At 53.5% G+C, this 26975-nt stretch overlaps 1 protein-coding gene and 1 long non-coding RNA gene across 3 annotated transcripts; one reads left to right on the top strand and one right to left on the bottom strand.

The window, feature by feature from the left end:
* Positions 1-15: 15 nt before the first annotated feature.
* On the top strand, positions 16-10744 carry LOC309853092. The gene is made up of 3 exons (XR_014305509.1): positions 16-270; positions 1566-1708; positions 10621-10744. It is a non-coding gene; the product is annotated as an uncharacterized lncRNA (long non-coding RNA).
* Positions 9769-25039, bottom strand: KCNN4 (potassium calcium-activated channel subfamily N member 4). Of its 2 annotated transcripts, XM_082710800.1 has the most exons (9): positions 21649-25039; positions 18495-18590; positions 16833-17266; positions 14752-14887; positions 12627-12737; positions 12385-12503; positions 11970-12039; positions 10751-10918; positions 9769-10325 (listed from the first exon to the last, which is right to left on the bottom strand). In XM_082710800.1, the coding sequence occupies exons 1-8, from the start codon at positions 22096-22098 to the stop codon at positions 10754-10756; spliced, it is 1581 nt and encodes a 526-aa protein (XP_082566926.1). In that variant the 5' UTR covers positions 22099-25039; the 3' UTR covers positions 9769-10325; positions 10751-10753. The 2 variants fall into 2 exon arrangements, with proteins under 2 accessions (XP_082566926.1, XP_082566925.1); XM_082710799.1 differs by lacking the exon at positions 18495-18590 and having other exon boundaries at positions 21649-22944.
* Positions 25040-26975: the final 1936 nt, after the last annotated feature.

Here is a 26975-nt window from a genome sequence, read left to right as displayed (position 1 = left end):
TTCGAGTCCCGCCTCTTCAGTGGCCTAGGGGTTCAGTGGGGGTGGGGCGGAGGGGAGGAATTTCAAGGTCCTGGGCCGGTAAATGAGAACACAGGAATGAATCGAAACTGGCGTGAGCGCTGGAGGCTTCCTGCTTTGTGATGGGAGGCAGATTAAATCACACATGGAAAGGACCCAGGTCCGGCTGGACCTTGAAGCACGGCCAAGAGCACCCCAAGCACAGGGAAAGGTTTAGAAGGTTTCGCATTCAGAGATCCCCCGGGGTGGAAGGTGAGGCAGCACCGATGAGGCAGCTCAGATTCTGAAGGGATTTCGGGGCAGGGTCTGTTGGGAGATGGGGACTGTGGGGAACGTTGGCGGCCGCAGCAGAGCAGGAGCCCAGGACTAAAGATCGAAAATTCAAGACTAGCCCGTGGCAGAAGCCCCTGTGCGCGGCCCGCGGAGAGCGCATGCGCAGCGTCTCAGCGCGGACGGGAGGTTACCGGGGAGGAAAGTTCGCTCCAGAGGAGAGTGATTCATACCTATGTCGGCGACTGGGGAGAATTTACCACTTTTCATTTGAAATCTCAAAGCGTTTTCCTTATTTCTGTTTGAACAGGGAATACAGGTACATGCTGACGGGTTTCAAGCAGCCAATGGGGTACATAATAAAAATAAGTCTCCTACTCTGGATCCCATATAACGGTACTAAAGCACCGGCTCCCGGTTTCCTTCTGGAACTACTGTTAAAGCATTGGCGTTAAGAGCTTGAGTTCCCATAAATGGGTGTTCACATATATGGCAGCCGACCTTAACCCTGTCTGCCCGTTTCTAAAATGAAGCTGGCATCAGAGTTCCATGGATGAAAGTTCCCAGAACAGTGCCTCGTGCATAGTAGCTCTGTGCGTCATGTTTTGTGGTTTACGATGGGAATGATAGTGAGGGATTCTGAACTGCCCTCTCCCCTCCAGGCCTCATCCCTGCGGCTATTTTCTCAGCACCTGTGCCAGGTGGAACTGTCTCCAGGCTGCCACAGGCTGGTTGAAAACACCAGTCACTTAAGGCGAGAGCCCTGTATAATGATTCTCCAAAGACTGTTTCCCAGAGACACACATGACAATCAGGCCGTCTGCATTCTGTCAGTCAGTGTCCCTCTTTAGCATCTTCACCTCAGTTAGGTGAGTACCAGTTTTTCTTTCTTTCTTTCTTTCTTTCTTTCTTTTTTTAAGATTTTATTTATTTATTTGATAGAGATCACAAGTAGGCAGAGAGAGAGGAAGGGAAGCAGGCTCCCTGCTGAGCAGAGAGCCCAATGCCAGACTTCATCTCAGGACTCTGGGATCATGACCTGAGCCGAAGGCAGAGGCTTTAACCCACTGAGCCACCCAGGCACCCCTGGTGATTACCAGTCTTTCTTAACTAAATTTCTCAATACCAGAACACCCTCCATGCCGGTTTCACAGCTGAGCAGCCCTCAGGTGGAAATGACTTAAAAAGGAAAAAGAATGGCACTGACATTGGGCCTACTGTGTACCAGGCTGTGTTTTATATACATCACTACAACCTTTGCCCTCCCCATTTAACAGATGCAGAAAATGAGTCCGAAAGAGAAGATCCTTACAGAAGTCCACTAGCCAGGAAGCAGCAGGGCCTGGATTCAAATGCAAGCCTGTCTCACCACAGAGAAAGCCCACATTTTTCCCCCTGACAACCGGCAGCCTGCCTAGTGGTGAGTCAGTGGTGCAAACAAGCACCCAGAGACCTGCCTTTTTTTTATATTAGTGACATGGTTGTGTGGATGTACCATGCTTTAACCATTTCCCTATTGATAAACATTTAGGCCGTTTCTGAACTTTGGCTCTCACATTTGCTGCAGTTAATATTGTTGTACCTCTGATGGTATGCATATGGTAGTATTAACAGTGATACCTTGTTTGAAAGTGGAATTGCTGGGTCTGGGCTACAAGCTTGGGAATGTTGAGAGCCATTGCCAAAGGATCTATGTGTTTCTTCATTCACTTCTCTGTTCATTTTATTCATCCATCTACTGAATGAATTATGGAAGTCTAGTCAGCTGCCAAGCATGGCTGTAGGCCAGAGATCCTACAGTGAATAGGAGAGAGCACCTGCCCTCTAACAGATATTCTAGTAAAGCAGATGATGTCAGGTAGAAGAGAAAAGTCAGGAAGGAAAAGTCAGGGTAAGGAAATTTCGAGTGACAGGGGTCAGAGAGTGACAGGTGGTCAGAGAGGGCTCTCTGAAGAGATGAATTTGAGCAGAGGCCTGAAAAAAGGTAAGGAAATGAGCCATGTGCAGATGCTGAAAAACAGTCAGTGGAAAGACCACTGGAGGAAGCAGGAGTGGAGCCAGCTGTTGAGAGATTGTCAAGGTGACCAGGTGACTAGAGCGGAGCCGGGGGAAGAGAGGAAGGGTTGTTTAGGAATGGAGCTATGGAGAGGGGCCAGGTTACACCGGGTCTTGTAGGCCATGGTAAGGGCTTTGGAAGTTACTTTCCAAGTGACAGGAAGGCATTAGAGGGCCGCGAGCAAGGACCAGCATGTTGGAATGTTTGTTGTATGAAAATTTCTCTAGTGAACACACCGAATTAATGACAGTGGTTGCTTGTGGGGAGGAGGGTCATAGACCCGTGGATCAGAGTTGTGAGGGCGACTGCTTAAGACTTCTGCATTTATGATCCATGTGACTGTTTATGCACAAAATGGTTAAAGCAGTGCTGGTTGCTGTGGGGAGGATGGCCTGCAGCTGGGCAGGCGTGGACAAAGGCCATGAGGAAACCCATGTCCCTGCCTGGACGGGAGATGATGGTGACTCAGGATCAGGATTGTGTGAGAGGAAGCATGAATCAGGGATGACTTAAAAGTTATCCTAAAGGTTTCAGGTTTGACCAACTGGATGAAGAGTGATGCTCTTTTATGAGGATGGGTTAAGAGTCATCTTGATGGGAAACTGGCAAGCTTTGAAGTTACCCTGAGATACTCCCTAGGTATCAAGTAAGGAGTGACAGTTTGGGGGAGAAGCTAGGATTTGTAGAGACACAGTGTTTACTGACTTGATGAAATTGTATTCTGTTAAAATTTTTTTTTGCTTTATGAAAATTTAAAAGCAAACACAAAAGTATTGTGGTGTAAAGAATTCTCACATACCCGTCACTCAATATCGATAGTCATTTATGTTCCATTTCTGTTGTTCTATTTTCCCCCCTCCCACACATAAGCACAGTTTTTACTTGGAGTTTCCTTACTTTTTTAAAGCAAGTCTCAGATGTCCTGTAATTTTATTTTTATTTATTTATTTACTTTGAAGATTTTATTTATTTGGGGCGCCTGGGTGGCCCAGTGGGTTAAAGCCTCTGCCTTCGGCTCAGGTCATGATCTCAGGGATCGAGCCCCGCATCAGACTTTCTGCTCCACAGGGAGCCTGCTTCCTCCTCTCTCTCTGCCTGCCTCTCTGCCTACTTGTGATCTCTGTCTGTCAAATTAAAAAAAAAAAAAGATTTTAATTATTTATTTGACACAGAGAGATCACAAGTAGGCAGAGAGGCAGACAGAGAGTCGGGGGGAAGCGGGCTCTCTGCTCAGCAGGGAGCCCGATGCTGGACTTGATTCCAGGACCCTGAGATCATGACCTGAGCTGAAGGCAGAGGCTTAACCCCATGATCCACCCTGGCGTCCTGTCCTGTCATTTTATTAGTAGGTCTACAAGTATGCTCCATTTGGAGCTTTTAGTGTGTAGATGGTACTTAAAGCCCTGGGGTTGGCCGAAACCATCCAGGTCGAGTGAGTAGACAGAGCAGAGATTAGGTCCTGGGCCTCTCGCATCTAGGAATCAGGGGGAGGACCAGCACCCCAGAAAGGGGCTGACAGGGAGTAGGAACGTCAGTAGAAGGGATGACCTGGAGCCAAGGGAACAAAGGGTTCCAAAGAGACGGTGATCAGCTGGGGACCAGAGGTCTGGAGAAGTTGTTAGGGGTAGGTGTGGGGTCCATCATGAAGAAGACATGGCTTTTGGGGCACCTGGGTGGCTCAGTCAGTTAAGCTCTGCCCTCATGATCCCAGGGCCCTGGCTCCCAGCTCCCTGCGGAGTTCTCCCTCTCCCGATTCTCCCTCTCCCTCTCCCCGCCACCATTTGTGCTCTCTCTTTCTCACTCTGTCTCTCTCAAATAGTAAATAAATAAATATATAATAAAAAAAGAAAAAGCATGCTTTCTGTTTTGTTCCCAAGTCTAACTGTTAATGGAAACTTCTCAATATTGTAATACACATTCTGTGAGGAAAAGTTTATGAGTACTTTTCTTTTTTTTTTTTAATTTAAAGATTTTATTTATTTATTTAACAGAGAGATCACAAGTAGGCAGAGAGGAGGAAGCAGGCTCCCTGCTGAGCAGAGAGCCCAATGCCATGCGGCTCTATCCCAGGACCTGTGCCGAAGGCAGATGCTTAACTGACTGAGCCACCCAGGTGCCAATGAATACTTTTCCTCAGCTTTTTTTTGATGAGATGGAGCTTAAGTATGGTCAAGTGCATAAAAGGCACAGACCTTAAGGGTACAGGTCAGTGAATTTTTACAAATCTGTATACTGATCTAACTACTAACTAGGTCAGGGTAGAGGTCATTTGCAGCACCCCAGAAATTTGTTTGGTGTGTTTTCCTGTCCGTTCCTCTGCCCCACATTGATCTGATTCTGGTCCTAGACAAGTTCTGGCTGCCCTTGAACTTCATATAAATGAAATCTTACAGCAGGTCTCCTGTGTGTCTGGTTTCCTTTGCTTTTTTTGTTGGTGAAAATCTCCCATGTTGTATGAAACGGCAATTGGTTCTGTAAGAACTTACTTTAAAGGATTTCTACCTCCTGATTGTTTTACAATATCTAAAATCTGAACTTGAATCCCAGATGTTTTGTAGTTCAGTGAGTACATAGTGAACTTTAGACATAATACCGGATCTAAGGTGCTAAAAGTTCTAGTGGGATGTTGTGTTTTTTTGTTTTTTAAGATTTTATTTATTTATTTGACAGACAGAGATTACAGGTAGGGAGGCAGGCAGAGAGAGGGGAGGAACCAGACTCTCTGTGGAGCAGAGAGCAGGGCTCAATCCCAGGACCCCGGGATCACAACCTGAGCCTCCCGGATCACAACCTGAGCCGAAGGCAGAGGCTTTAACCCACTGAGCCACACAGGCACCCCTAGGGGGGTGTTTTTAAGGTGGTAGACGTTTCACCATGTTTGTATGCTTTGGAACGGTCCTTAAGGAGGTAGGGGGTTTGCTGACAGAGGACAGGCAGAGAGAGGAATTAGACTTGAAGTGAAGAGGGGCCTGTTCATCCTGGTAAAAGAAAAAAGAAAGGAAAGCCGTGCCATCTGACATCCTTCCAGATTGTAAAAACCACTCTCTTGCATTCTTTGTTGGCAGCTATTCCAGTCAGCATAAAAGCTCAAGATGGGTCTACAGTCTGGTGTTGATGTAAATTGTAGGGATTCCTTTGTGAACCATAATGAAGAAGTGGGTAAACGCTGGTGACGTTTGTTGTAAGTGGATGGGGCAAGAGGGAGAGGACAGTGGTGGGCAGCTACAGCAAGGAATGTTGGGGAAGAGGAGTCCCTGGCAGGAGCAGGGGATTTTTTTTTTTAAGATTTTATTTTATTTTAAGATTCTAGTTATTTATTGGTCAGAGAGCAGAAGCACGGAGAGCTACAGGCAGAACAGGCAGAGCAGGCAGAGGTAGAAGCAGGCTCCCTGTTGAGCAATGAGCCCGATGTGGGACTTGATCCCAGGACCCTGGGATCATGACCTGAGCCGAAGGCACTTAACTGACTGAGCCACGCAGGCGTCCGGATACTGTGATTTGTATCATGTATTTGGTATGCATCCCATTTCTGGCTCCTAGTACCTAAAACCATTGGAATTTTCTGTGGTGAGAGCGGTAGCTGTGTCTTTTGTGATGTTAATGAGGCAGCTTTGGGAAAGTACCCAGGTAACCGAGGGCTGGGGGCTGACTGCCAGGGACCCAACCTTGTGAATAGAGATTAGAATATCCGGTCTGACCCTTGGCCTTCGGGGGCAGGGAGAGGGGTGTTGAATCAGTTGCCAGTGGCCAGTGATTTTATTAGTGATGACTATGTAATGAAGCCTCCATCAGAGGACAAAAACCCCCTCCAAAACCGAAAAGGACAGGGTTGCAAGAGCTTGCAGGTTGGTGCACAAGTGGAGATGTGGGGAGAGTGGGGCCCCTGGAGAGGGCATGGTAGCTCCCACCCTTCCCCATACCTTGCCTGGGTGTCTCTTCCCTCTGGCTCTTCCCAAGTTTTATCCTGGCTTATATCCGGTAAGTAAAATGTTTCCCTGAGTTCTGCTCTAGCAAATTAATTCAGCCCAAGGGGGCATTTGTTGGAACCTGCGATCTGTAGCTGGTTGGTCAGAAGCACAGGTGTCAACCTGGACTTGCCACTGGTGTCTGAAGATTCAAGGGGGCGCAGTCCTCTAGGACTGAGCTCTTCACCTGTGGACTTGAACTCTGTCTCCATGTAGACAGTGTAGATGAGCTGAAGTGCAGGACACCCAGCAGATGGCTGAGAATTGCTTGGGGTGTGTGCGGGGGGAGCCCACACACTGGAATTGGGTGCAGAATCATTAGCAGCCAGGATGGGGTTGGGGGAGACTGGAAGAAGGGTGGGGCTGGACCCTAAACAGCCCCCCAGGTGAGACCTGTGGGTATAACACGATGTGATACTATTCAGCAGTGAAAAAGTAACTGGACTGGATGGAGCTCGTGGCCACTGTGCGGAGCCCAGGAAGCCAGTACACACCAGCATGTAGAGCAGGGTTCAGAGTTGGGCACAAGAGGTCAGGATGGTGGTTACTGGGGAGGGAGGAGGGTAGGGAGGGACGGGACAGCTTTTAGGGGGCCAGAAACTTCTAGCTTGATCTGTGTCGTGGCTGCTCAGGTGAATAAATTTGTAAAAATTCATTGAGGCTGCATTTAAAATGTGTGTGCTTTAAGTAAAATGGGTCTCAATAAAAAAAAAAATAATAAGCTGAGCCAAGGAGCCAGACTTTGACAGAGAGCGGGTGGGAGCCCCGGAAGAGTTTTGGGCCAGGGCCAGACCGGGTCATATCTGAATGTTGGGAGATTCCTTGGAGTCTGGTGAGGGGGTGCATGAGAGGGGCCAGGGGCTGCCTCAGCCTCAGCTCCTGACTGGCTTTTTAGCCCTGATAAGCCCCCCACCCCACCCCTTTCTGGGCCTCTTTTCCCCATCCAGTCCTCTCATGGGCATGGAGGCAAAACAAGCAGGGGAGGGAAGAAGCCCAGAGCACAGTGAGACTGAGCCCCTTGACAGAGCTCTCTGATTCATGCCTACAGTCCCAGCCCCTGGTGCAGGGCCTTCAGGAAGTGCCGATTTTATGAGGTGCAGTGCAGAAACTGCTGGGAGGGGGGCCTCAGGACCGATGTCTCGCTTTGGGGAGCCGGAGCAGGTAGGCGGGGGCAGATGCAAGGTGCTTCAGAGCAAATCTCCCATGTGTTCTCTAAGTTTCTTTCTCGCGCTCTCTCTCTCTCTCTTTTTTTTTTTTTAAGATTTTATTTATTTATTTGACAGAGACATAGCGAGAGAGGGAAACAAGTGGGCCGGGGGCAGGTTGTGGGAGAGGGAGAAGCAGGCTTCCTGCCCACCAGGGAGCCCGATATGGGGCTCGATCCCAGGACTCTGGGATCTTGATCTGAGCCGAAGGCAGATGCTTAATAACTGAGCCACCCAGGTGCCCCGTTCTCTTAGTTTCTTAGTGAAGAGCCCGTTCTAACCAGTTCCTACCTCGTCTCAGCAGAAACTACTGTGGTAGAAGGTGAGGAGTTTGGGCCACCCCAGGTCTTCAGTGTTTTCATTCAGTGATCTTCACTGAGGCCCGGCATGTGCCAGCCCTTGACATTGAAGACACAGTAGAGAACAAAAATGAAAATGTGGTGCCGTGATCTCTGAGCTAATGAATGGGCCTGCTGGCTACGTGCTGGGGCTCTGTGGTGCCGTGATCTCTGAGCTAATGAATGGGCCTGCTGGCTACGTGCTGGGGCTCTGGAGCCAAGCTGCCTGGGTCAGATCCCAGCCCTCCCCGCCCCAGTCTGTACAGTGACTGTGGGTGGGTTTCTTAAATCTCTCTCTGCCTCAGTTACCTCATACATAAAACGAGGCCACAATACCTACTTCGCCTTCTTTTAGAGATTTTATGAGGTCATTTATATATAAAGGGCTGAGTGTGATGGTGGGCTCGAAAAATATTGTGATAAAGGGGCACCTGGGTGGTTCAGTTCAGTGTCTGCCTTCAGCTCAGGCCCTGTTCCCAGGGTCCTGGGATAGAGCCCCACGGTGGGCTCCCTGTTCAGCAGGGGGCCTGCTTCTCCCTCTCCCTTTGCTGTCTCCCCCCCAACCCCGCTTATGCTCTCTCTCTCTGTCAAATACATAAAATCTTTAAAAAGAAATACGGTGATGGAGACAAGATTCACGGGACTGTGAGAACTTCAGAAAGGGCTCACTAGAGAAGGGGATATCCAAGCTGAGGCCTAAAGGAGTGTGCGGGCAGCAGTGGGGTGTGACCAGGGGGAATAAGTTTGGTAGGAGATTGGCAACACTGCGAGGAGGCCTTCCTGCAGGGGGAGGGTGTTGGAAATGTCATCAGAGATCCCATCTAGTTCCTGTCTCCTCTGCTCCCAGGTGGGCTGGCGTCCAGAGGAAAAGGGCAGTCTATGGCAGTGGGTGGTGCAAGCCCCAGTTTAGCTCTCAGGGCGGTGCATGAGACTTGCTGTGGATTTGGAGGGAAATCTAAAGATAGCTCAGCAGAAAAGGATGACTCGAAGCCCGGGCTTCCCCGCAAATCGAAGGAAGCAAGGGTGAATCAGCTTCTCAAAGTATAATGAAGTGGCTGTGGGAAGTGAAACCTCAGTTGGAAGGCCTCAGTCCAAGGCCACTCTGTCTCTGACTCACCTCAGACAGGGCAGAAGGAGGGCTTAGCGCCAGGGCAGGCGGGCTGTGAATCAGGGGCCTGCAGCCAGATTCCCCGGCTCTAGACCGGGCTCCTCTTGAAAGCTCAGTTTCTGCATCTTTACAATGGGGTGGGGCAGGGCAGGAAGTCATCGTGGTGAATTACAGAAGGGAGGCACACAGTAGGACCTTCAGAAGTGCCAGCCCCTTCCCTTTTCCTGTTTGAGTCGTAGCAGATAATGAAATGAGTATGTGGGGTGGTTTGGGGTTTTTGTTAGTCTCCTGATGGGTGAGAAGTCATCTAGGTTCTGGTGAGATGAGTTGGGGGGAGAAGGCAGCAGAAGAAACAGCAGCTGCGTGTTGTGTCTGAAAATCAATAGCAATAATAAAAATGATCAACTGTCTCTTGAGTGTTTGGTTCTTGCTAAATACCCGATCCTCTATACCACTCTGTTGCCGTCTTCACAGCAGTTCCATGGGAAGGTGGACCCATCTCAGAGGTGAGGTAAATTGTTCAGAGAGGTGAAGCCACTTGCCCACAGTCACACAGCCAGTGGATGGCAGAGTTAGGCTTTGGACCCTGAACCAAAGCCTGGGTTTGAAGCCCTTGCTCTTAGCCTCATATCTGTAGGGTGGGGGCTGTTGAGGGCTTCATGGCCTAGTTGTGGCCTATGGAGCTGGGAGGGGACTTGGAGTAGGTGTCTGCTTTATAGATTGGGAAATGGACAGGGCAAAGGCCTTACGCTAGATGACCTGCCTGTCGGGAATGTACATATGTTTAGAAAGAAATAGCAGCTCCTTCTGGCTTTGTTGAACATTTATTACAAAGTTAAGAGCAGAGACTGGTGAGCTGTACCCCCCACCCCCCTTCTCTGCACCAGATACTCTCTGCAGCTCTGGCAAACTGTGTCCTCCCGGACCTCCCGCCAGGGGGCGCTGCCTCCCGCCACCTCGACCTCAGGCCTGGTTCCATTAGCTTGGCAATTCCGTGGTCACTAAGGCATCCCAGGATCTTGGACTCTGGGACCCAGGAGTCTCAGCCCCCAGGCACCTCCACTTCTAACTGAAAGCTGGAGGCCATCCATAGCAGCATAGTAAGGATGTTTTTGTCCAGGGTATGTGGGATAGTAGTGAGACCATTTTCCCTTTTGGGGCAGGGGTTTGGGTGTATGTGGCCACAGCCTTTCTCCTTGAGCCAGTGTCTCCTCAGTCAGTCAGGGAGTGAGACCACCCTAAGGTGGGGCCCCTTTGGTCCTTGCACTTGAGGTGCTTTATTCATAGGGCTGGGTCAGGAGTAGCAGGGACAGTGTCCTCCACCTCAATCCTGGGGAAAGTAGCTTGGTTCTTCCTCCATGGGTCCTGGGGAGACAAGCAGAGAGATGGATAGATAGGCCGGAAACCAGAGGGAGGGAGAGCAAGAGCAGGGACACTGAGGTGGAGACAGACAGACACCAGTGGACTAAGGGGGAAGAAAGAGGGTGGGTGTATCTGCCACCAAGAGACCAGGCATCTGGACAGAAACTAGGAACATGCCCAGGAACAGGCATGGAAGGGAGAGGGTATTGAGGGTCAGCCAAGGGGAGAAAGAATGTCTCCTTCCTCCCAGGACTGCCATTAAGGACTCCCAGCCCCAAACTTGAGTCCTCTCCTCCAGATAGGCAGAGCAGAAGAGAAAGAGTAGCATCATCTCCAAGGCCATCCCCTAGTCCTTTGGCCACAAGAGGTGCTATCTACAGGCACCATTTCTCCAGGATGTTTTTCTGCCCGAGTCCCAGCTGCCTCACCAGCTACGTGGCCTCCTGGCTTGGTTCTGGAAGCTGCCTCGACCCCAGGGCAGTGCTAAGCAGCTCAGTCAGCGTGTCCAGCTTCCCTGCCAGGGCGTCCATCCGCTTCTCCAGGGCCTGATGTGAGCTGCTCAGACCCAGCTGCAAGTCACACAGGATCATGTGCATCTGGGCAGAGAAGAGGGGGTGGGAGGTAGCAGCAGGCTGAGCTCGACTTCCTCCTCATCCCAGCTGCCTGGCTCAGTGCTTTTCACACATGGTTTAAATCCTCTTAAAAGCCTGGGGAGTGAGGATTCCATTCCCATTTTTACAACTACGGAAATGGGCCTGGAACAGTTAAATGACATGCCCAAGGCGGCTCCTCCGGTGAGGCCTAGCGTTTGTGGAACTGATGAACGACTTCAGGATCCACATAGCCCTTTCATCAGCTTCTCGGACTAGGAGCCACAGCTTTATGAGAATTCTCGAACTCTCAGTTTTTGGCTGGATAATCTTCAGAAATTATGACCTGCCAGTTCTGGCAGATCTAGGCCCCCACCTCCTCCCTGAGACCTGCCATGCAGTTTAGGGGCCCTGCATCTGTGACTGCTTGCCATGGCCTTGGTGCCAAGGGTCACTGTTTGAATTGTCTTGGGCTAATAAGAAAAAGCAAAGGCGGCTTAATAAGCAAAAGGTGCTGTGAGCCAAGCCAAGGGGTGTGACGTTACCGCCCCCAGCGCCAGCGAGTCCGGTGGTCCCAGCCGGAGAATGACAAACTGAGTCAGCCCCGGGGCCCTGGGCCCCTCTTCGCAATAGCAGCAGAGATTGCCTTTTACTGAAACAATGTACCCTGTCTGTGTCAGAGTTGTTAATTTGTGTTTTATTGGTCTTGCCATTTGTGTTTGAACTTGGTTTGTATATTTGCTTTGGTTTTATTGCTGTCTAAGAGTCATAGTTGGAAGGAATTTTGTATCCGTCCACATTAACTCGACAATAAAAATAATATAAAACCAAACACTAAAGTTCTTTGTGTGATTTCTTTTTCTAAGGTTAAAAGGGATCGGTCCCCTCCATGAGTTTAAGAAACTGTCCTATCATTCATTCAACCACAAACCTTTGTTGAACACGTGTGTGTTTGCCAGACCCCTGCCAGTGTTCATTATGCTGGGGCCGGATGTCCCTGCCAGCTGCCCTGACCTCCCTTTTCTTCCAGACCCTTCCTCCCACAGGGTCCTGGTACCTTGGAGATGTCCACCATGGAGTTCACTTGTTCCCGGAGCTTTCTGTGTTTCAGTCGTACCTGGCGGAACCTGTGGGAAGAAGCCAGAGGTCAGAAGTGATCCCAGCTCGGGGATGGGCTAAGCGGAGGAGAGACTCACATAGATGTGGTCCGGTGAGGAAGGGTTGCCAGAGCTGAAACCCCCCTAAGCCCATCTCTTAGGTAGAGCCCCAGGTATCCTGACTGCACCCCCATACAGATTGGCACGGACCCACAGACACAGACGCACAGGACAAGCCATCAGAGTCACTGTGAGGTCTAGGTGGACATCTGTTCAGCGGGCCTGCACGCTGGTGTCCCAGCCTGGCCGCACACACACATTCGTTGCCACACACCATATGGAAGGGAGGAGATGGGCACAGAAGGAGGCCCTCACCTGTTGATGGCGGCCAGCAGCCTGCGCTGGTGCCTGCGGGCAGCCCCGCGCTCCTTCCTGCGTGTGTGTTTGTAAAACATCCAGGCCTCTTGCAGCACTCGGGCAGCTGATTCCTTCATCTGGGGGTGGGCACAGTGTCAGTGGAGGCAGACCCCTAGGGCTCTGGGAGGAGGAGGGGGTGGCGTCTGGACTCCTGGGTCTGAGGGAGGCGGGTGCCTTGGGTGCCATGTGCCCATCCTCACCTCTTTGGCATACTGGATGTCCATCATAAAGTTGTGCACGTGCTTCTCTGCCTTATTAAACTCCAGCTTCCGGGCCACCACGGCCACCAGCAGGGCTGTGCAGCAGACCCCCTGTGGGCACAGCAGACACTATGACGGAGGGCGGTGGGGCTCCGGGGCCACCAGATTCCCTCCTAGAACCCTCCCAACAGCCACAGAAGGCAGGCCAGACCACCCCCAGTGGACAGATGAGCAGGCTCCTGGGTGGAGCCAGGATCAGAGGTCATGTGTCTGAGTCCCACTTGTGGATGTAGTGTTTATACCACCAGAAAGGTATGATTGGAGAAGAGGAGAAGGGCTGATCTTGGGTGAGAGGTAGAGCTTGGGCTCCTGCGAGAGCCCTTCCTCCCCACTGCTCACAGCCTGTTGGCCGTCAGGTCACCAAAGGTGTCCCTCCCCCTCCTTCTGCCCCTGTGGCTCCTGGCCAGTTCTGGCCCCATCCTTTCCCTCCTGGACCATCTCCTGACCCGGACCCGAAGGAGATCTAACATTATGACCCTGCCCCCTAACCCTACTGCCCCAAACTTTTTACCCTCACTTTCAGAGCCTTCAGACAACTCAGCCTGACCTCAGTCTGCCATAGCTTCCCGAGCATCTTGGTCTGAACACTCCCCACTTCTCCCAAGACCTCTGAACCATCAGCTGCTTGGTGGTACCTGCTGTTCTTCCCTGAGTTACAGTGAATTTTCTTCTGAAGTCTTCCCCTTCCCCAAAATGTGTCTCAGCTCAAGAACACTCTGAACAATTTACTGGTTATAAACACCATTTCTAGGAACACTTGTGTCCCAAGGCCAGCTCTGAGCATGTTACTTAATGTCTCAGGGGCTCACTTTCTTCCCTATAAAATGGGCATGCCCTCACAGAATTACTCTGTGGGTTCCTTAAGTGAACACCTGGAAAGGGTTCAGCGCAGAGGCTGGCACAGAGGCTGTACTTGATAAAGTTACTTATGATTATCCCATTGTGTCAGGGAACCTCCCTGCCAGGAACTGAGCTGTGAGCTCAAGTGCAAATCTCCTGATCTCTCTAGGTCTGTTTCTCCTTGGTTAAAATCCGGGAGGAGGTCCCGGCATCCCTGAGGATCCCTGACCCTTTGGGAGTGTTTCCCTGGCTGAATCTCTGCTCCTCTTTCTTGGTCCCAAAGACTCACTCCTGTGGGGAGGGGATCACACTTGCCCATCACCCCATCCATGACCAGTGGAAATGTAGCATATCTTTTTTGGAACAGCGTCAGGACTGGGGGCTGCAGCCCTGAGTAGGGGGAGCCAAACTGCAAGGGGAGGTGAAGCCAAGGTTTTGGGTGCTGGGTCCTGGACGAGGATAGGGGCTAGGAAGGGGGAGCTGGGTGCCTGGGTCTATGAAGGGAAGGTGGTAGATGTCCGGTTTCAGGAGGAGACCAACTCCGGGGAGCCTCGGCCACATCCTTGACATGAGCTAGGGTGGGCAGCTGGATGCTTGCGGCTAGGTACAAATATCAGCCTTCCCACCCCCACCCCTTGACCCATTTACCAAGAATTTCCTATGTGCTGGGTGCTGAGGCCCTGTGTGTGGTTTAACTCATCTCAGGAACCCCAGGAGGAATACATTAGTACCAGCATCCCCATTTTATTATAGGCTTAATCCCAGCTTGGAAGTGGCAGAAGCAGGATCTGAAGACAGGCAGCCTGACCCCACAGGCAGCCTTTGGATGAAGCCCTAATGGAGGCTGGAGACTAGGTTCTCGTGTCCTGGAGAAGCTGGGAAACCAAGGGCCTGTGTCCTAGACTGAGAGGGTAAGGGCGTGAGGAGGAGGGTGTCTTCATGAGGCTCAGGGTGGATTCCTGGATTCTGGAAGGAAATGGGGTTGGGAAGTCAGGGGCCTGTGTTTTCCAGGATGGTGAGGTCTAGGGTCCTAAGTTCCAAGGAGAACAAGGATTTAGGGGATGGGTTCCTGGATTTTGAAAGGAAATGGGGCTGTGGGTGTCCAGATACCCAAGTTCCTTGGGGGTGGTGTCCTTGAGTCCCTTTGTTGGCTCCATGATTTCTTTGGGCCCAAGAGATAAGCAGTTGGGGGAAGGGGTAGGGTCCTGTAGGGGGCTGTACTCACCATGACTCCAGTGCAGAGACAAACAATCTTGCCCCACATGGTGCCTGGCACCACATCTCCATAGCCAATGGTCAGGAATGTGATGGGGATCAGCCATAGTGTGTCTGAAAGGTGTCCGGTGGCATTAACGGCCTGCCTGTGGGGAAGGATGGGTTAGTTCTAAAACCCTACCCCAGGGCCTCCCTTGATGTCTGATATTCTCCTTCCTCACACACCCACAGTCCCCAGAAGCATTCAGAGAAAAAGTCTGTAAATTCTGGGCTTTGGAGAGCCTGCCTGGCTTACTCTCTGCTGTGCGAGCTGGGCAAAATGTGCTCAGCCTCTCCAGGCTGTGGTATTTGAACCTGGATCCAGCCAGTTCCAAGGCTTGTTTGGTTTTCGTTAGGTTTCCAGGACTGCTGCTTTCTGAGCAGGTTGAGAGGTTGAGAGGGGACAAAAACCCAGCCCAGAGTCCTCTTGTCACACCCTGGCAGGGATCTGTGTACACACAGAGGAAGGGGTGATTTTTTTCTCTTCTCTCTCTCTCTCAGATTTTATTTTTTTTTCAGATTTTATTATTTTTTTAAATTAACCTCTACACCCAACATGGGGTTCAAACTCACAACCCCAAGATCGGGATTCATATACTCCGCCGACTGAGCCAGCCAGGCACCCCAGAGGTGCCTTTTTCTAATGTTCATAAAGATGCTTTATGGCCTACAAGTGGTCCTGTCAAGACTAAAAAGGCAGGATCCTGCCCTCCCTTCCCCCCACTTCATAGAAGGGGACATTTAATTTGAGCCATGGAAGGGACTGAAAATCCTGATTTGTCTAAACTTGAGTCCACAGACCCCTTGTATAAGAGTCAGCAAGGAACGCTTCATTCGTGAGGCCCCAGACTTGTCAGACCCACTACACTTGTGTTTGGATGTGGGGACTGAATTTGCACTGTTAAGCCCTACTCCCGAGGCCCCAGACTTGTCAGACCCACTACACTTGTGTTTGGATGTGGGGACTGAATTTGCACTGTTAAGCCCTACTCCCCTCATCTGGAAGTACGTTCAAGTTTGAGGACTTCTGCCTTGGGGTTGAGAAATGTGACCCCCCCTTGCCCACCCTCCCATTTTTCAGACGAGAAACATGGTGGAAAACAGAGCCTACAAGATGTATCAGTTAAAAATCCTGAAAGAGGGGTGCCTGGGTGGCCCAGCGGGTTAAAGCATCTGCCTTCGGCTCAGGTCATGATCCCAGGGTCCTGGGATCTAGCCCCCGCATCAGGCTCTCTGCTCTGCTCTGCTCTGCGGGGAGCCTGCTTGCCCCTCTTTCTCTGTGCCTGCTTATGATCTCTGTCTATCAAATAAATAAATAAAATCTTAAAAAAAAAAAAAAAAAAAGAATCCTTTGCTAGATGTACTAAACCAGATGTCCCAAACTTGAGCTGGGGTCAGAATGCCTTGTTAAAACAGACTGCTTGGCCCCCACCTGCCAGAGTTTGGGATTTGTTAGGTGTAAGTAGGGCCTGAGAATTTGGATTTGCAGCAGGTTCCCAGGTGATGCTGCCGGTTCTGGAACCACACTTAAGACCAACTGGCTAAGATTAATGTCACTTTCTTTATCTGTAAGAGAGAGGACCTGAGGCCCAGCTTGCAGTCTGTCCAGTAGGCAGCCTAGAATCCTGCATCCATTCCCTGTAGGAAATTCCCTTCCAGAGCAGCCACAAATCACCACCGCCCCAGGATGGCGGGGCGGGGGGGGGGGGGACCCCCAGTTCATCTGTGCTAATTCAGAAAAGGTGTCCATATCCTCCAAGGAGGCAGTTGCAACCTTTGGCCAGGCCCCAGTACCTGGGTTTAGAGACTGAACAGGTGCCCTGAGACCTAAGACAGGACAGGTGTGGAAGGAAGCGGGGGAAGGAAGGGCTTGCTAGGGTCTGTGTGTGTCTGGGGAGACTGGAGGCTGCAAGCGGAGGAAGGGCGGGAGCTGGCCCGTTGGTTCCTCCCTGCCCAGTGGATGAGTGTGGACCCCGGGGGGGGGCAGCTGCGGCTGTGAGCGGCTTCTCCAAATGCTCGAGGTCCCCCCACCCCTCACTGCAGCACCCTCACCTCTCAGCCACCGACAGCACCCAGGCGGTGGTGAGCCAGAGGCCAAGCGTGAGGCAGAGCAGCAGGCGACCAGGATGCGTGTTCATGTACAGCTTGGCCACGAACCAGTGGCGGAAGCGGACCTGGTTGAGGGCACCGATGCTGCGGTAGGACGCGTTGAGCAAGACGCCGCTGCGCAGGAGGACGGCGCGGGGCACCAGGTAGAGGCGCAGCAGCATGGCCAGCGACAGCAGCGCCTCGCCCTCATCCAGGAAGCCCGGCCAGGACTGCGTTGCCGCGGCCGTGGGCCCGGACCCCAAACCCTGGGCGCACGGCGGACCCTGCACCGGCGCGGGATGCAGCGCGCACACAGCCAGCTCCAGCACGATCTGCGCTGCCTGCCGCCCGGTCAGCGCCACGCGCCAGTCCCGGAGCCCGTTGTCGGTCATGAACAACTGCGGGGAGGGGACAGACGGGGGGAGGGGGTCACAAGAAGGTCAGGTGGCCGCCGCCTGCCAGAACCAGGAGATAAGGGGGCCCGTCCACCAGGGTCAGGGTGGGTGGGGTTGGGGAGAGTGGGGAAGGAGTGGGGCCGGACCTTGGAGAGGACCTCTCTCCACTTTCTTCCTAACGCCCTCCCCCTCGGTTTCGGCCCGCTTTCAGAATTTCCTGTGTACCCCCACATTGTTCTATATATTGAAGGTACCCGTGCACAGAGCAGAAAGCCCTGCCTCCTGGGAGCCTACAGTCCTGACGCAGGAAGCCATCTCCTCCTGTTTCTGGGGGCCAGGGGAGTAACTAACTGAAAACCGCGCCCCACTGGCAGTGCAGATAGCCAACATTTACAGGGCACTTTGAATGGGCCAGACACTGCTCTATCTGCTTTACATGTTATGACTCAGGGAATGCTCCCAACACAGTGAAATTGAAAGCATTTTACCCCATTTTACAGGTGCAGAAACTCAGGCCCTGGTCTTTCAGCTGTGGCGGCACAGCTGAGCTACAAATCCAGGCCACTTAACTGTTTGACTAGTAATGATAATGTGTACTTTCTACTGAGCAGGTGCCACAGCGGGGAATGACTACACATGATGGATAACCCCCATTTTGTATACAGAGGTTCTGGGGGAAGGGGTAGAGGCAACAGGATCTAGGGGTGTGGGGGATGGGATGAGGGGAGGGCGCTGGTAGAGAGTTGAGGGTCAGGATGAGACAGGACATGGGAGGGGGGTGATGGGTGGAATGCCCCACCCCCACCCCCGGAGTCTAGGGGGTAATTGGCACAGAGGTGGGGAGCTCAGGAGTAGGGAAGGACCCTCAGGCACATAGCCTGGATTTCAGGTTACTTGGAACTGGAGTAGGTGGCGCCCCAGGCAGGGGTGACAGAGATCTGGGGGGCTGGGCCTGGAGTGAGGCTGCCTGGGGATGGGAGCCCTCAGCATCCATGAGCATGCGAGGGGAGACAGGGCTGCAGGGGAGCATGGGACTGGGTTGCTCCAGGAGGCTCGGTCTGTCTATCTGTGGTTCTTCTCATCTCGGTGGGTGAGGGTGTGGACAAATCTCAGGGTGGAGAAACCTCATTACTCAGACCAGGAGGAGGAGGGTGGAAAGTGTGAGCTGACAGGGAGCCGTGGGGGCTGGGGTGGGGGCAAGGAAGGGGCCCAGGGGTGGGGCCTGCCCTACCTGGACCTCTTTGGCGTGAAATGCCACAATAAGACAAAGGAGCAAGAAGGTGGAAATGCTGATGGTGCATTTAACCAGGAACAGGTAGAGCGCCCACTGTTGGAAGGGACAGAAAAAGGGGTAAGATCCTAGGTTCCCAACTGGTCAGTCCCCTCCACCATCCTCCCATAATGCCATCTCTTCTCAATTCCCTATTTCCTGGCCTCCACCACCCATTCCTCCTTGCCTGTCCTCCCCCCACCCCCATCCCCACAAAACCTGGTTCCACCCAGTGTCTCAGTTTTGGGGAATTCTCAAAACCATCTGGTCCCCAAGGAAAGTGGTCCCTTCCTTCCCAGCCTGACAACCCCGGCTCAGAGGCCGGTGTGTACCCTCCTCTTCAGCCTTTCTCATAGGATCCACACCTGAGGGGAGACCTTACAACTCACAGCCCTTTTTAATTCCCTCATCCCTCCCCCACCAAAAATAGTTCCTCAGTTAGGGGGTGGGGGAGTGGGGAGGTCTAGAAACAGACATCTGGCCTCGAGAAAGTTCCCCCGACCTTCCCTGACCACACAGCTGGTCCAACCCTAGAAAGCAACCTGCCCTAGATGATCCTACCACCTTCCCAATTACCCAAGAAGCCTAGAAATGATCACCCAATACTCAAGAAATGAATGACACTCTCCCACCCCCCCCACCCCATCCAGGACACTGGGTCCCTGAGACCCCAGTCCCAGCTCTGTGGAATGCCCCTGGGTCCTGGCCCCTGCGTCTCCTTCCCCCTGCCCTCTCTCCTGGCTCTAAGCCCAGGGCAGATCTAGCCGGAAGCACATGGCCTCCAGAAACCACGGAGAGACTTTTTTTTTTCCTCTCTCTTTGTGTGGCAATACCTTGGAGAGATCTAGAATTCTGGAAGAAGAGGTTTAGGGGGGACTGGGACTGCTGGATCCCCTAGGAGGAGTGGGGAGGGGTCCCTGCCTGACAAATGTTGTTGGGGAGGAGGATCCACCTGGGCTCCCCTGCTGAGCTCAGCACCTGTTTCTCCAAAGATGTCTGCCAGCTCCCCCAGCGGGCCAGGGCCCCACCTCTATGCAGGGGAAGAGGGCCAATTTCCTGCCCCAGGGGACCTGCCCCCCCAACCCTCCCCAAACAATGGTGCTGTTGTTCTTAGCCCTCCCCTACCCCCTTATCCTCCTAAGGCTCCCTGGTTCCCTGTCCCTTTCTTTAGTTTGTCACAAACTCCACTCCGCTAGACACACACCCTGCCCACATGGCACCCCACTTCTACTTTGCTGGTTCCTCTTCCCCCAAACTCCTGACTCAGTCTCTGAAATTTCCCTGTCTCCGGGGATGCTTCTGTTTCGATCTCTGTTTATGTCTGAGGGTCTCCGTTTCTGTCAGACTTTCCATCTTTCTGTGTGTATCTCAACTTGGGGAGCTCTGTCTTTCACTGTCTCTTACTGCACCATTGTCTCTGTCTCACACCGTCTTTGTCTCTCAGTGTCTCTGTCTCTCAGTCTCAGTCTCTCTTGGCCCCTCCTCCTGCTGATTTCAACAGCTTGTTCCCCTGCACTTCCACAGCTGGGCACCTGCCTCTCCTTCAACCCCTCCCCCTGGGGAGCAGGTGTCTGGGTCCCTGCAAAATGGGTTCCTAAGACTGAGATGGCGGTGGGGAGGAGGCATGGATGTTGTCAAGGCACAAGTAGAAAGGGGGCTGAGGAGGACCCTTAGGGCCACATATCTCAACCCTTACCCCCAGTTTACAGATGGGGAAACTGAGGCCCAGAAAGCTGCAGCCGCTTTCCTAGAGTCCAGCTGCTGGAGACAGCAGACTGGCAAATGGCAGAGGGAAGGAAGAAATGAGAGGTGAGAAGGGGGAGAGAGGGAGTAAGGAAGGAAAGACCCCCTGTCCCTTCCCCTCTGCAGGGAGCTCAGGCCCCACCTCCCCTGCTGGGTGGGGTTCTGAAGCGTGGGAGCGGCGGGTAGGCCCTGGCCATGCTTCCTGTTGGCATGGGCTCCGGTAGCCCCACCCCCCGTGCCCGCTGCCCTGGCCTCGGCTCCCCGGCCAGAGGAAGCTGGCCTGCCCTGACCCTCCATGTGGCTCCTGGTCACTTTGGAACTGCGCTCCTCTGCCACCACCCCCAAATCCAAGCCTGAACCTCCCTCCTCCAGGAGCGGCCCCCAACCCAGTCCTCATGTCAGCGTCCCCAGCCAGCCCAACTCCACATCCCTTACCCTAGACAGTTCTCCAACCCCTCCTTTCCGGTTAAGCAACTCTGTTCTGTCCTTAAACCACTGATTCTGACCCCTGTCCTCTATCTGCCCCATCTCTGCCCAGACTGAGGCTGGAATGTGCTGAGAGCCTGCTCAGACCTGTCCTGGCCCCACCTGTCCTTTTCCTCCCCACCGACTCTATCCTCGGTCAGGCTCCCCTTCCCCCAAAGACACTCTAAGCCTCCTTCAGACCCAGGAGCCTGGGCTCCCTGCCCCCTCCCCTGGGACCTAGTTGCCCAAGACACTGTACACCTACTTCTCCATTATGCCCCAGAATAGCGTGCAGACCCTGGGGAGGCTAGGACTGATGCACATGGGAGGGGCAGGGGGCTGTTTTCCATTTCCCATCCCCACCCCAGCCAGTTTTTTTGGTCTCTGCCCTCCGCTGCTGAGGCACTGGGTAAACCTGCGTTTCGATAAGGACCAAGAAGCCGCCGCCTAGTTGGAAGAAGTTAGCCTTTCTCCCCACCCTTCCTTCACTGAACCTGAGGCTCCCCCTCCCCTGATCTCTTCTTGGGAGACTACAGGATCTGGTCAGCCACCCCCTGACCTCATGGGGTCCCGGGCTTCCAGCTGTCCCATACAAACCTTCAAAGACTGAGACACTGAGACCCATGTTCCCTTCTTTTTGCAGAGAGAGCCCTGAACATTTACCTCCCTTGGGCCCCAGGAGTCCAGACCCTCAGCCCCCTCCTCCTTCAGACCCAGGAATCCAGACCCCTAGCTCCTCCTCCCTCAGAGTTAGGGGTTCAGGTCCCCGGGTCCTCCCCTCTCAGACTTAGGACTCCAGCCCCTCCTCCCTCACACTTGGGTCCCGAGGACCACCAGTCCCTCCTCCCTCACACCCAGGAGTCTCAGCCCCCAGCCTCCCGTGGCCCAGGATAAGAGCTCCACTCACCGGGCACCCTCCGAACCACAGCATCTCCGCGTGCAGCACCATGAGTCCAATGCCAATTCCCGCCAGCGCTAGCGCCCAGCCGGCCAGCCACTTCTCCTGCTCCAGCAGCCGCTTTCGCCGCTGTAGGGCCCCCAGGCCTGGCACCAGCTCCCCGCCCATGGCCCCTGCGGTCTTGGGGCTCAGCCAGCTTCCTGCCCAGGGTCCCCCACCTCGCAGCACACAAAGGGCAGCCACTGTGGCTTGCAGGTCCTCGGCCTGCTCTGCTCCTCGCTCTGGGGCTCTTGCTTTGAGGCACAGAGGAGTCTGTGCCCTCTGGGGGTGGTGACGGCTGGGCAGGGCAGGGAGGGGCTGGCGTGGCCCTTGGGCAGAGGGAAGGCTCCCCAACCACCCTTCGCAGCCTGAGGAGGGACTGGGGTGTGTCTTGGGGCAGAGCAAGGAAGAGGCGTGCATCCACGTGGATGAAGACACATACTGGCACACAATAGATTGTGTCACACACAACGGTCTGCCCTCTGTAACACACACCTATATTCAGCCACACCCAGACACCACAAGACACCCGGTGACAAACCCTCACACACACCATGGCCGGAGACGGGACCGAACACACATGGGGCACACACCACAACCTACAGTGAGTGACTCACAACTCCCCGATGAGCTCTGCAGCCCACAGCCACACCCGACACCACACAGATGGTGTGACACACGCCAGCACTCAGCACTGCAGGCAGTGCCCTGTGGCTCCCGTGACCACCCAGACCGTTCACACACAGGCACAGAAAACTGCAATCGAAACTGGGACAACATCCTCTTGCCCAGACAGTCACCCCCGGGCTCTCTTGCTCCATTAGCACGACACACACTAACGGTTCCACGGACACACATCAGGTTACTGAGACACACCCACGTGCCGTACTCAACATCCCTGTGTGAACCGTGCGCTAACAGCGCCCCAGACGTGATCCACCTGTGCACTGGCGCCCAACACGTGCGGACACAAAACATTTGGGGACACACCTCAGCAGTCCTCAGGCCCCCAGCACACAGTGAAACGCACGCGGATGGCACGTGACACGTCAAGTATATACACTTGCACAATGATCCACAGCGCACACAGACTCACCAGGACACACAACACGCCCTGCGCCCGGAGCCATTCAAGCGTGTGGTCAGAACAGTGGGAACGGACATGTGTAGAGACCCACAGTGCACAGCGACACACACAGAAACCCAGGATAGGTTTTGGTGCCTCACAGGGACATGACCTAGAATAGTAGCCCTGGGGGTGAGGGTGGGGGGCGGGGCCCCTACCGTGGAAATGCAGCATCGCCTCTGACTGACAAGCCACAAATGGCACACCATATACTCCAACACACGTGGCCACACAAACATCGAGTGACACAAAACATGCTGCCACAGTATTTCCCAACACTACCTTTTGTGAACACCCTGGATCACGTAAAACATCAGGTGTGACCCACCGACACAGCTGACACCTAAGCCTGTAACAACACCACACACCACACCAGGGGCTCTCCTCCGCTGCGGCGCACTACACAGCCACACAAACACAGCACACTCTGAGTGTGGGCACCCACACTGTGTTCTCAGCAGGGAAAGGAGAGCCTGCCCCACATGGACACAGCCCCAGGCATGTCCTATGGGGTCACATCTCTGACTGATAGCTCACCTTCACACAAAAAAGGCAAGTAACAGAGACACAACACACGGTGACGGACAGAACAGCAAATGCAGTACAGGGTGACTCCTGGAGGGACATGTGGTGTGCTGGAATGTCACCGCGTGCAGCTGTGCCAGAAAAGCACATGGGTCGGTGTACCGTACGTGGGGACACAGACCCAAACTCTGGGGAGATGCTGGCCGGGTTACACTAAACACCTCGCACACACTGACCTCTGAGACATAGCCGGTGGCCAGGCAGGCACCAGAGGGAGCTCACATATACGACCCCTCTCCCTCCCGTGTCGGATGTCAGGCAGGAACACGGACCTGCCAGCCACAGGGAAACGAGACACTCACGCACAGACATGTCTGGCAATGCACCAACACAGCCCACGCAGACACACCCAGAGACACCAAACCGCACACACACAGACACGCCCGGTGACAGAAACACAACCCGTGCTGGTGCCCCGCCCGGTCCGTGGCACCCATGTGATTCCCAATCTGCGTAGAGACACGCGGGAGAGTGATGGAGACACACCCGGGCACACCCAGACACACCCAGACACCATGCGCGTGCCCGCCAGGAGAAAACGCTGCTGCCGGGCACCCTGGAGGCTGCGGCCGGGATGCCCCCTAGCTACCCGCCACCCCTGTGGCCTGGCACCGGTCTCTCGCACCTCTCAGGTTCTTGGGCCTTACCTAGGAATCCTCCCTCAGTCTCTCCTGCTCTAGAAGCCGCTGGGTCTGTGCTGTCTTTATTTCTGTCTCTGCCTTTCCCTGTCTCTTGTTCTCTCCCCCATTTCTTGACCTCTGTCTCTTCTGGCTCTGTCTCTCCGTATCTCTGACTCTCTCAGTATCTCCTCTCTCTCTGTGACTCTCAGCCTCTTTGGGTCTCTGTGTCTCTCTTAGCATCTCTATCTCTGTCTCCATCTTTGTGTCCCTATTTTCTATTTCATCCTCTCTCCTTGTCACTGTCTCTCTGTCTCCATCTCTGACTGTGCTCTCTGTGTCCCTGCCTTTTGCTGACTCTAGGTCTCTCTATCTCTGCCTGTGACTCAGTTTCTCTGTCTCTGTATCCCTGCCCCCAGACTCCCTTTGGACCTCTCTCTCTCTCTGGTTCTGCCTCTCTCTCTGGACCTCTCCATGCTTGTCTCCGCCTCAGCTGCTCTCTTCCATCCACCAGCACAGCCGGGGGCAGCCGTGCCCTTTCTGGTTCCACCAGCCCCACTCAGGGGCAGGAGGCCAGAGACACAGGCTGCCGCCGCCGGAGTCAGAGGCCTCGAAACGGAGACTTCCAGTAACAGCCCCTGTGCCGCCATGCCTCAGTGCGGACCCTAGTGAAAACTGATGGGGGGGGGGACAATCAGAGAGACCCTGAGGGGTGCAGCCAGGCGGGGAGAAGGAAGAGGAGGAGAGAATTTGAAAAAATCAAAGAGGTGGAGAAAAGAGGTGAAGGGAAAGCAGGCGCCGGGATGAGGACAGGGAAGTCAGAGCAGACAGAAGTTTCGTCTCCAAAGAGACCACAACTAAGAGAGAAAAACGGAGCGAAGGCTGGCCATGGGAGAGGCCAGGGTGGGCAGCAATGGGGTCACAGTGGGAAAGGCACTTGCCTCCAAACGGAAGTTCTGGGATGTGGGGGTCAGTCGGTAGGACACACCGCTCCAGAACCAGCTCCCTCCAGCCCAGGGAGGGGCTGAGCCAGGGGGTGGGGGTGACTCAGGGCCCCAGAGCTTCCTGTGACTCAGCCCTTGGTCCCAACCCTGAAAGGGGGAGTGGAGAGGGAGAGGGGTCTCTGTAAAAGAGAGGGAGGAGAAACACCAGAGGACCTCTCTGCCTAGGTTGCTCCTCTCAGAGGAGGGGGTGGGCTGCTGCATGAGACTTTGAGGGGAGGAGGGGACTGGGGGTGTGGACTCCTGGGTCTGAGGGAGGAGGGGCTGGAGGCCTGGACTACTGGGTCTGAGGGAGGAAGGCTGTGGGCCTTGACTCCTGGGTCCGAGGGAGGAGGGGCTGGAGAACTGGATCTAGGGGTCTGAGGTAGGAGGGGGAGGGGGTATGGACTCCTGGGTCTGAGGGAGGAGGGACTGGGGGCCTGGACTCCTGGGTCTGAGGGAAGAGGGGCTGGGCCTGGACTCCTGGGTCTGAGGGATAGGGGGTTGGGGCCTGTACTCCTGGGTCTGAGAGAGGAGGGAGTAGGGGGCAGGACTCTGGGTCGGAGGGAGGAGGGGATGGGGGGATTTGAAGGGGGAGGGGCTGGATCACATAGTCCTGGTCGAGGAAGGCTAGAAGTACTGATTCCAAAGTCCCTGGGACTTTTCCTTGGCCTCGTCCCAGCTGCCCCACCTTCATCCCAGCCCCATCTCCGGGCCTGGAAAGGACCCAGGTGCCTTGGGGCCCAGCCGGAAGGGGCTAAGGACAAAGGGTTGTTTAACTGGGCAGGGTGGTGGAGGGGAGAGAAGAGGGTGTCTCAGGCGGAAAGGTCACTCGTCGCCCCGGGCTTGTGCAGGGAAAGGCGGGGCTGCGCCAGGAGGAAGACATCCTTCATGAAAGTCAGGGACTTGTGGAGGCAAATCCACCACGGCTGGTCTTTCTGATTTAGGCATTTGGAGGTTTCAGGGCATGGGATACTGCCACCTAACGGTGGCTTTGGGAATTGCAGGCACCTGCTTGTCCAGGCTAGTTTCCTGTCTGCATATATTGAGTGCCGACTGAGTGCCATGTCCTGCTGTAAGTATTGAGGGTGTAATAAAAACAAAACAGACAAAATGCCTGCCCTCATGGAACTTCCATGCTAAATAAAGTTTTGTGGTTCCATCAATCTCTTTCACTCTGAGTCTTTGCTTCTCTCTCTGTATCTCACTGGTCTATATCCTGGTCTTTGTCTTTCAAGTGCATGCGTTTTTCTTTTCTCCTTTTTGCTTCTCTCTGTTTCTGTTTACTTTACCCTTTACATATCTCTATTCACCACCAATTAAAAATGAGGTATATTAAGTTCAATTAGTTAACATGTATTACATCATTAAAAATTATATATATTATTTTAAGACATATATAAAGTTAAACTATAAATAGTATGTAACTAAATAATTACATCTCACAATTTGGGACTCCAAAGACCTTGGTCCAAATATTGCCATGGCCACTGACTATTTTTGTGTGGAATATAGCACACATACACCCTGGGTTAGGGATGGACCTGTGTTCACGTCTAGCTCTGCAATCTTAGCTGTGTGTCCTGCAAAATGGGGATGATACCCATGTCACAGGGATGCTTTAGAATTAGATGAATATCCACAGTTCTCAAGACAGGACCTGGTATATGTTTTGTTGTTGTTTTTAGAGGGAGGGGGGGCAGAGGGAGAGAGAGAATCTTAAGCAAATGCCATGCCTAGGGTGGAGGGGGCTTCATCTCAGGACCCCGATGAGATCATGACCTGAGCTGAAATCAAGACTTGGACGCTTAACTGACTAAGCCACCCAGCCGCCCCCCCCCCGGAGCTGGTATATGATAAGCACTTGGGGTACATTGTCTCTAAAACTGGCTACCAGTGTCTCCTGTCTGTGCTGATATGTGGCTTTGGTCTGTCTGGTTTGTGACATCTTTGTTGCAGAAATGATGCTGGGCCAGCTCGAAGTCCAGT

Source organism: Mustela nivalis, assembly GCF_964662115.1.
Source record: "Mustela nivalis genome assembly, chromosome: 18".
Taxonomy (NCBI): domain Eukaryota; kingdom Metazoa; phylum Chordata; class Mammalia; order Carnivora; family Mustelidae; genus Mustela; species Mustela nivalis.
The sequence above is the reverse complement of the archived record's forward strand: the minus strand, read 5'-3'. Positions and strand labels throughout refer to the sequence as shown.